Raw genomic sequence first — 10,814 nt, 5'->3', positions numbered from 1 at the left:
CTATGGTTCTGTTCACTCAACTACACAGTGTTTCCTCTATAGTCATTCAGCAGCGGTGGGCCACCGCAGCAAGAAATTCTCCAACCCTGCTAAAAAGAAAATGAAAGTCATAAATTATCCTTCTTTTCCTGCCAAAAAACACAAAAGAGACAAAATGCTTCAGGGTTAACATTAAGACCTATGAAATAGGTATTTCGTTTTAGCTCTATAACTGGCCAGATAAACAAAAACTGGGACAAAGACGTGGACCGAAGTTGAACTGACCCCAAAATGACTCCCACCCACCACTGTTAACAAAGACTTATAGGGGAAACACTGCATCTAGCACCAACACTTGTCCCCATCGATCTAGCCCTCAGACGGCCCGGCCTGGGCTCACTGCCTGGTTCACAGCAAATACTCAGAGCTACAGAGTCAACATGGCGAGGAGGCCGAGGAGGGTGAGGCAGACAGGGGAAAAGAATGGGCAACTACCGTGGAGCCTGCCGGGGCCAAGATGTCTTCAGGAGGAGGAGGTGTGGGAGAAAGAGGAGGAGGTGTGGGCGGAGATGCCAAAAAAGCCAGGCACCATGGATCCCACGACCTGCTGCCGAGCATCGATGCAGAGGAGTCAGACAGGCTGGATGGGCTAGATGATCAAGGCCAGGAGTCAATGGGAGGGTTGGCTGAGGAGTCCCAGAGTGCCCGGGCGGCGGTGTCTCCTCCCATGACCCCCCAGCAGCCCTACATCCAGTATCAGCACTCCTCTTACCCGCCATACCTAGCAATGTGTGAGAGCAGCGGAGGCTCCTATAGGGGGGTGTCCCCAACCCTGGTCCACAATTACCCAGGTAAGAGTCTGACTGAAACCATACCTTTCAACTGCCTTTCCTGCTAATAGTTCCCCTGCTCTGCCTTTAATTGGCATACCATGATATTCTTACTCAAACTAATCACTCCTCATGCATAAATCTCCCCAACCCAACTGATGAAGATAACCAACCAAAGGCAGAGTAGGGCATGTCTTAGCAAGCAATGCATTGGGATCCATGACTGTACGATACAGCTACAGTCAAAAGCCAGTTAGCATAGTTTTGCACAAAGACTGGCAATAGCTGAACTGATGTTACTAATCATTGATTTTTGTTCAAATCAACAAACAATAAGCTATAACATCCTAATTAGTAAGTTTTAGATTTGCTGGAAGGTGGATTTTGAATTGGCAGGATGAGTCGACCACCAACCTGATTCTTTAAGCCTTGTGGACAGGTGTAGGTTTCTTTGTAATCACCGTCAGTAGTTGACCCAACACCTGAAGGGCTGAATGTTGGGGAGCTGAAGATTAAGAGATTAACGCAGCTGAGATGTCGGTTGATGTTAAAGCACTGAAAGAAGTCAAAAGTCAAAAGCAGTCAATTCAGAAAAGGCCTCAAAAAGTAAGTTTCATTTTGTATGCCTAAAGTCATTGTGCATGTGTATTTATGTTTTCTTTGGCTGCTTTGTATCTGTTTGTGGCCACCAGGTTTCCACTACCCTCTGTACGGTAAGACGGCGGGCAGGGAGGAGTCGGAGGTGACTCCGCCCAGCAGAGGAGGAGTGGTGAGCAGCAAGCAGAGCAGCGGCGACTCCTCATCCTCAGCCATGGAGCTGCTGCAGCAGCAGAGCCATCAGTACCATGGAAAATCACCTGCTGTGAGACATCACTCACTTCACTGCCACATCCACCCTTCAGCTCACAGCGTCACACATCTTTGTAACACAGCACAGATCTGATGTCTCCTGATCAGATATCCCTGCTTGTAAATCTTATAGACTTAATGCTTGACACGTAACTGATGCAATTTCTCTCAATCATTTCTATTATAAATGATTTATTTGGTATAGAGCATACATCTCATACACTGCAAATTAATAATTAGAAGAGCTGGGAGGTGTTTCAGTACTTATTAGTCCAATTATAACCAAGAAGGCTTAACATCCCCAACATTTTATAAGACAGACCACATTGTGTTTAAGCTGTTAGAGTTCTGCTTCATTGTTTTTGTGGCCGTGGCTCAGGAGGTGGAGCAGGTCATCTGCTGATCACAGCATTGGCATTTCAATTCTGTCCGCAAGTCAAATGTCCTTGGGCAAGACATTTTCACTTTCATGTTGCTCTCCAGCCAATGTGGATGCACAAGCCAATACATTCCTAATTGCCAGTCCCAAGCCTGGATGTACGGGGGGGCTTACATCAGGAAGGGCATCCGGCGTCAAAAGCTTATCCCAAATCAAATATGCGGATCGTACAAATCAGATTTCCACACAGGGTCAGGCAGGATTCAGGCTGCAAGCAAAATGGAAACAGATGAGTGAAAAAGAAGGGTAGTTCTTTTTTAGGCAGTTATTGGTTTCAATTAATTTACTTAATACTTAATGAACTTAAAAGTTGTTTGAGATACATATTGAAACACTTTCTATACTTATTTCTTTTCAACGTCACAGTATGTTCTCAAGAGGCCTCTACTACATACATAGTCAAGATGTGTTTCTGTTTTCTGGCTTCAACAACCCCAACAATTACTGTCATGCCAAGCGGTCACACAGGCTATCAACCTGGTCATCAACCTGGGATTTCCAGAGAAGAATATTGTATATGAGAAAGCCACAATATGAGTCAAATGGTAGAAGACATATAATCCAGGCTAAAAACACAGTTGCAGCTGCCAAATGCAGGCAAGAGATTAATGACAGTGTAAATGCATGAATATTATTGCAGAAGCAACCACTCTGGCATCAAACAGAGCAAATTAAAATAAAAGATAAAAAAATATGACTGATAAGTAACACAGCTTTAGTCCTTCTATCAGTCTCTGTTATTGGGTGAAATTGCTATACATAAGTGCAATTAAAAGGATTTGACACCGCTTGCAGCCAAGAGGAGAAATGTAAGGAAGACAAGACAAGGGGGGGGGCACCCTACAGCTCTAACAACATGCACACCAAGCTTCACTGAATCTCATACAAATGAAAATGCCATTTTCCAGAAGATGGATCGGTCAGAAGGTGGTGCTTTTATATGAGATGATCTGTTATCTCAAACATTTTCTCCTCCTGAGCACGTTAGGTGTGCAGTATAAGTTCCCATGGCGATGTACCCTGGTAGGTGAACCCTGAAGTTAACCACAAATCCTGCTTCGTAGTGCAGGCCCCAAGTGTAGTAGTGCAGTACAAACAATACACTCACACACACTTGTCTGTGATACCACGCAGTGCTATGGTTGCAGGCATGGCAATTGCTGAGACCGAGTACCAATATCTCCTCTTCAACTTGAGTTTCATTGTGTGGCCGTCTGAAATAAAATATGTGAATATATTTTAAAAAAAAAAAGATTTTTATCATGATCCTTTAAGTTGTTCTGGGACTTAATACCAAAGTGTTGTCTCTGCTCTGGCTTGTACAGATTTGCATTCTGCTGGGGAACATTTGCAGTCACTTTGGCTACCAGAGCCAGAAAACACAAATTTAGGCAATAAGGATGACATCCAGACATCTTAATGGAACAAACATAATAAAACCACCACTTAAACTGACATAAGAAGATGCGAAGACAGCTGTTAAGAGCCAGCTTCCTCATGAAAGAAAAACATCTCGAGTTGGAAGCTGTAAAGCAAATTTAAAGTTTCAGTACTCACTTTAGGGTATCATCTTTTGCAGTATCACATGGACAGAAGTGGAACCACAGCTCATAAACAGTCCTCAGTGGTTCTTGCTATTTAGTAATAAAAATATGCACAAACCTACAACACGATGCTACCTCTTAAAATATCATCAAGTGAATGTCCTTTGTGGGGTCAGAGACTGTTTGGTAAAAAGTGTATATCCAGATGTGTGTTTTTTTTCTATAGCCTGGCGAGAAGGGTTCCCCTGAGGGAGAGAGAGAGACAGAGCGAGAGAGGAACCACGTGTCCTTCGCCCGACACCTCCACACACACCATCACACACACCTGGGTATGAGCTACAACCTGATGGCAGGGCAGTATGACATCTACCAAGGTACGACTACACACCAAGCCCAAAATGTATCAACCTGAAGCCGACTGACATCAACCATGAGTGATTGACCGTTTCAGCTCTGTAGATTCAGTTTGAGAAATTTAAATCTATAAAAAGAAACATCTATTATTATTTATCTATTATCTCTTTATATATTTTGTTAGCAAAGCTTAAAATTTGTTAAGTAACCAGGCAGGTGCTAATGATGTCAAATACACATAGTGTTGAAAAAGCTACAATATTTCCCTTTAAGATGTAGTTGAGTAATATATAGTAGCACAAAGTATATAGTACAAGTAGTATATATAGTATAAGTTCTTAGAAATTGTTCTTGTTATTCTTTTACTTTGTGCTACTGGTTCTCCTCTTTGAGAGTGTGTTTTTTTTCCATCTACAGTGAAAAAAACACATCCCTCAGCTTTTCATGAAGACCATTGAAATCAAAATGATCTGCCCAAGGCAGGCAAGGCTTCAGCTTTTTGTCAGCTTGCAGTTACAGTTCATCTGCTACTATCAATGTTTAGTTCAGGGTTGAATGAATGGCAGTTTTCAGGGCAATTTTCTGCTGCAATGTGATGTTTCACGGCTGATTTCTCACTCTCTCACTCTCTCACTGCTCTCTGATACATAGGGTTGAGCTCCAGGTCGCTGGTCTCCAGTCAGCAGGTGTCGGGACACTCCTCTACTGGTAAGTTTGTCTGTGCTAGCAATATTAAAGTTGTTATGTTAGGATAGTTTAGAGATTTAATCAGTGTGGTAAGTAGTGGTACTGTTCACACTGATTAATTTATCCCATGCTCCTGCCTGTTCTGGTCATGGTAATTTGAATATCTTGATTTCTGTTGTTATTCTTAATTTCTTCAGCTGTTAGAAACATACAATAAAGTGCATTCTTTAATGTCTCAGCTATTTTTTTAAAAAAAGACAGTAAATGCAGCTTTGTCATTTCATTTAAACATTCTACAAAGAATATTTAACTGGTTATGAAACTCAGATTGATCTCAGTCTCAGATTGATGCTGATGCCTTTATCATAGTTATTCTTAATGCCTGTCAGCAGTTTGGTTTCTGAAATTTCACATTATTTTTTTTATAGCATAGTGCTGTGGATGAGTTGACGGGTCTCACGGTCTGAGAAAAGAACCTTCTGTATAGTCTGGTGATATGGCAGCGAATACTTCTATGTCAATGGTGTCGATGGTGCTCGTACCGTTTTTATCCATAGGGCCTGCAGAATGCAATTCCTCAACTAAAGGCATTTCACTTACAGACTGCTAAAGTGGCGAGTGTCACCTTGTTGTGGTTTCTTGTTAATCTTTTACATGATTCGTGAGTTTTAGTGCAGAATATCTTTGTCAGCTCAGCTGTGCCTCAGTGCGGATTGCGGATTCAGAGATTTACCACCAAGCTCAACTATTATGAAGTGAACTGGCTCCTTTTTTCTTGCATAAAATACAAACTGGGAGCAGAAGAAGCTGGAGAACAGTCGCGTCTTGTGGTTCAATAAATCAGATATCTAAGCCCTCTCTACTGGGAGTAACAGCTCACCTCATCATCGACTCTCTGAGTCTCATGTCTTGTTGCCTAAATTGTCATCCAGCAGATAATCATCCACTTTGTAGTGTTTTCCATATATTTGTATCAGCCATGTATCACTGCATTTGGGTGAAAGTGTGAAATAATGCAGAGGGAACCTGCCAGGCAGTTAAACAGCATAATATGATGATTACCTCACTGGTGCAAAGACTGTAGTTATCTATAAATGGTAATTGCTGTGAAATAGAGGAGATTAACATGAGTGATGCTGACAGTGGGAACACACAGCAGCAGAGAGATGAAGTAGAATAGCTGCAGTTTCCAACAGAAGCCAGAAGCAGCAACATTTTTAAATGTTCACGCCTGATATCTGAAGATCACTCGTCAATTATTTTCTGATGTTTTTCTCTCACTATCACAGCTTAACTATGTTGTTATAGTTATATTAATGAATACATGGACTTGTTTTTGTTATCATTGTCTACCTGGGGAAAATAGCTGCTCTGTGGTCTGGTGGTACGGCAGCAGATACTTTTCTACTCACTTTATCTGAGGGCTCAAAGGCGCAGTGTGTAAGGACATCTAGTGGTCTTCTGTCTTTTGTTAGATTTCCTAAGCGATCAAAACCAATTGTCTGACCACAGTGTGTTTGACTGAAAGCCTACGTTTTGTCCTCTTGTCTCCACAGAGAGCGACGGGAAGAAGTAGGACCATGTGACCACGTCTCACATGAGGAACGGCAGATTTATCAGACATCAATTCCATGGTGTTGAATAAGCTTCGCCTCGCTGAGAGGCAGAGAACACAAAATTAAAAAAAACCTCTTTCATTTCTTACTAATGACAGCCACCTGTTTTATAACACGTCAACAAAGAGCAAACAGAGGGACAGAGAGCGGGATCGAGGACCTTTCTGAGGGAGGAACTATCTGTATAAAAAACCCAGATCACTGACTTTTGGAGCTTTCAGTTTTGCAGGATTTTGACAGAAGCGGGCGGCATGTATAAAAGGAAACAACTCAGCGCGCCGTGCACTCAGCCCAGCCGCAGCTTTATGAAATGCACATTTATCGTAGTGTATTATGACGATGATATGACTGAATGTACTGATGACGACTCACGTTATCCCAATAGTGTTGATGGTTTTTTTAAACTCCTGTTGGGAAGCAGCATTAGGAAGCTAAAAAATCTATTATTATCCTTATTATTCTCATTATGATTATTGAAGTTGTCCTCCTCCCTCCATAGTGCTGACGCTACATTTGTATTACTAACCTGTACTTGAGCGTAACCATGTTGATTGTATTGTCTTTATGTGAGAGTAAACCTTCACATCGACCTGCCCAGTGCCATGTAGGAACCCAGTGGTGTATATATTCTGTACAGATTCATGGCAGAGCACTAACATGCTTTATCGTACTCTATGTTGATCTCCATCAGCCATGCAGGGGAGCAGCGGGCAGAGTGGGAAAAACCAGCAGGAACAGAGCTGCTGTTTCTTTATTAACTGACTCAAGTTCATGTGCAGCAGTTTGTCCTTCGATGTAGTTTAGGTTGCACATTTCCAATTTGGTTAGAGCTGATGGTATGTGTGTCATTTAGAGAATGTTAGCCTCAGTTTGTGCCTCTAGAGCTTCTGGAGACTGTTCTCCCAAACATATTGATTCTATACGATCTACTGGCATGCTACTGCTACAGTGCTGGAAGCTGCTGTTTCTTTCCTGCCTGCTACCAGCAGTCCGTGATGGAGCAGTTGGCAAAACCGTCTCATCATGAGGTCCAATCTATAGCTGATCTGAAGCTTTCAGTTGTTTCACACCATCTTCCTCAGCAGATTATCCAGTTGGCATGGAATTGTGGATATTCAAATTTTCATCACTTCATGATTGCATCACAGTTGAAAGTTGATTTTTTGCAGTCTGTCTACAATTTCATGGCAGCTGAGTAATTGTATGATATGTTTGAAAGCTCCAAAATAGCTACTAAATGGACCGTATGGTCAGATTGTCATGCCAAATGAAAACAAAGTTTCCTAACATTAGCTAGTAGCTTATTTTCGACCAATCCTGACCTAGTTTTTGTGCCTAAACCTAACTATACCTTAACTATTGTGCTAACCATGATAACAGTCATCACTATACAGATGTACAAGCTGCTGTTTCTGTCAGCTTTGGTAGGCTACACAATTCAAATTTAGACCATTCCTTCTTTCTTGGTCCCAAACAAATATGGTAACGTACTGTCTATGTTTAGTTCAAGGAAGAAAGACTTACATTGTGTCAAAATTCAGTGTACACAAGAAAAAAAAACATAAAATAAAAGACTATTCAAGGATTTTTGAATATGACTACAACAACTGCAAGTAAACATGCTTCAATCAAAAGTACAACCTGGGGCTATAGAATAAATTGTTGTTAATGATGCTGGTGAGTGCGTGCTAAGCTAAAGGCGTTCTTTTTAAGACACACGTGCCAGTTCTACTTTGAGTCACAGCATTCTTAAGGGCAATTCCAGTTCACTGTGTATATGAATTTTTGCTCATTTTTTTCATACATTATTAACACTACAGTCGCCACTATACTCAAACTAAATGGAATTTGGTGTTTTGCTCAGGTACAATAGTGAATGTGTGACCAAAAAGAAGCATAATCTTTTGTCAATCAAAATTTTCATGCTTGCCATAGGATGTTAGACCTGTTTTTGTAGATTTATGTCTTCTAAGGAACTTACAAGTTGTATATCAAAGCATTTGCTTGCAGCGCCATATTAAACAGCAGTTTGAGAACATGCTAAATTCAGTTTAGCTTTGAGTATAGTGTAACTCAAGCTCTAGACTCAGCTGTACAAGGATTGAGTCATAAAATCAGTCAAGAAGATGTTTATTTCAGAATATTTATTTTGAATAATAACCAAGGGTTAAATAAAAATAGAATTAAACAAGATGACAGTCGGAAATCCAATACAGCGATGGAAAACAACATGGTGATGCAGGAATTCAGTAAATCACACTGGAATTGTCTGTTGAATAAGATGCCCACATTTTGAGGGATGCACCCTTGTGAGGGGTCCCACAATCCTTTGCTCTGCCCCTGCTCCCATGCCTCCTACAAGCTAACTAGCTCACCGCAGAGCCTCTGATAGACATATTTGTCAGCTTTAACAAATGGTGCCAAACCACTGCCACATCTCTACCGCAAAGACGTGTCAGCAACAGGTGTTGAACAGATTCTGGTGCATCATCCATCACACATCCAAGAGAACAATGTTGGGTCATGTCATGGTGGGTGTCTGTGATTGATACTGTATGTTTCCATTTCTGTCTTTTTCTCCCACTGAAACTCTGAAGCGCCTCCATCTGGCATTAACATAATTGTAGTATCCTGCTGATATTAGCACAAAACACAACATGTTCCACACAAACATGCCAAATTCATCTACTGCCAGTTGAATAGGGTAAGCAGTTTCTCTTAAGTTGCATAAATAGAGCTTTCTGTTGCATGATTAGAGAAATAACAGCTAAATAGTGAGCGGGATCATTGAGCAAAATCATAGGCTGTGTTCGAAGTCACTCCCTTGTTCACTCATTGACTTCTCTCTAATGGACACTCGCTTGTGATCGCAAGGTTGTTGGTTTAAGGCCCAGACAGATGACTAATAACGACTGGATAAAGTGAAAGGCAGCGCTTTTCCCACTGAGGGGCCCTCGAGCCACAAGGCTACGCCAGTGGAGCTGCTCAGTGGCCGCAGATCAGACTGTGGTTGTACTGAGCAGCTTCCGGGTGTGAATGTGTAACTGTGTGAATGTGATCAGACAGGCTCCGGAAAAAGAGAGTATCACTCCCTTTTGCACCATTATTGACAGCTGTTGAGACCCACATCTGTAATTTTCTCATTTATAGAGTGTACACTACTTTTTTGTTCCATAGTGTAATTTCTGATGGTACTATGTAGTGTACACATTAACACGCTCAGACTAGTAGATGGACTGATTTCGAACACAGGCTCAATGTTAACATTAGCCTCTGCTAGCTGCTGTACAAATCTGATAGAATAGCTAACCAGATTAATTTCACAGTCAGCTGATACTGTAGTTAGCTAGGTTGCTAACATTGTATGCTCAACCCAAACTAGCTGCCAGAAGGTGCACTCCATCAATTTAGACCATAGTGATTTCATCTTGTGTCATACTGACCTTAATTTAGAGCAGTGGTACCCAATGGTAAAACCATTTGGATTCGCCTGGTAGTCATAATTATGAGCTGTCAGGAATCCTGTTTGATATATACCTTTTGGCCAAAAGAGTAAGGAAAGTATTGATAAAAGTGGTGTCTTATTGTCTGCAAACCTTCAAAATACAGTTGGGTAGTAACACTAATGCAATGGATTCAGCTAATTCAGATGAGTCTTATGAAAATGAACTCTTACAAAATGTGACACAATAACTTAGGCTTGATTGTATTTTTAGGCTGTCATTGCAACATTGAGATCAAGCCAAAAATGATTAATGTTTACAAGTTCTTCCCATTCTGACAAAATAGCATGATGCAGTGTAATCCAATGTTCACATCACTTGGGGTGGAACTATTATTACTAAGTCAGAGAACTTCCAATGGCCCAACCTTGTCTATCAGTGGCTCCGCCTCACCTACACAACACCTTACCTGCATAGTATCAGTGATCATTCTATTACTTGAATATAGTGCTATGAACTCTGTTTACAAAATGCTGTCATCTTTTGGGAGACACAGTGTTGTCTTATAAAGGCTGCTTGGTATGTTCAGTTCATTCACCCGGTGTATCCAGTTAATAACACACTGAAATCGTATAAACATGAAACCTGCTGTTGCTTTTTTATACTGTATATGCCTTAATTCATATGTTTGGCAATCATGATTAAAGGATGTTTATATAAATTATTTTGTCTGTGCACTTTCCTCGTTATGACTGATGCCAAATACTGAAATGTTTGGCTTTTGCTACTGTACTTTAACCATCTTTCGTGTACAGTAAGAATAATATTCCTATATCGTTCCATTATGGAATTAATCATTTTTATTGACAGTGAACCAAAGGAGGAGTTTCTTAATTTATACATGTACATTTATGCATGTGCATGTTCAGGACATGGACCGTAGTGTATTTTATCATCCTATCAGGAATGGGCCATGTCGTATTCAAATTAAATTAAATTAAATCAAATAAACACGGCTCCTGCTGTTCCACCACCTCCCACCGGCAGAGGGCGCTGAGCTTTTAGAGTCTCCG

General features: G+C 41.1%; 1 protein-coding gene across 2 annotated transcripts in view; it reads left to right on the top strand.

The window, feature by feature from the left end:
• The window catches only part of znf608 (zinc finger protein 608), a 48,510-nt gene extending 40,638 nt beyond the window's left edge, over window positions 1-7,872 (top strand). Inside the window, exons 5-9 of one of the 2 annotated variants that reach the window (XM_037099463.1) lie at window positions 353-830; window positions 1,502-1,671; window positions 3,868-4,015; window positions 4,647-4,703; window positions 6,239-7,872. In XM_037099463.1, the coding sequence (XP_036955358.1) occupies window positions 353-830; window positions 1,502-1,671; window positions 3,868-4,015; window positions 4,647-4,703; window positions 6,239-6,258 (873 nt within the window). In that variant the 3' untranslated portion in view covers window positions 6,259-7,872. The other variant, XM_037099464.1, reaches the window with a different exon arrangement.
• Window positions 7,873-10,814: the final 2,942 nt, after the last annotated feature.

The sequence above is a fragment of the Acanthopagrus latus genome, chromosome 5, assembly GCF_904848185.1.
Source record: "Acanthopagrus latus isolate v.2019 chromosome 5, fAcaLat1.1, whole genome shotgun sequence".
Taxonomy (NCBI): Eukaryota; Metazoa; Chordata; class Actinopteri; order Spariformes; family Sparidae; genus Acanthopagrus; species Acanthopagrus latus.
This window is presented reverse-complemented; position numbering and strand designations above follow the sequence as displayed.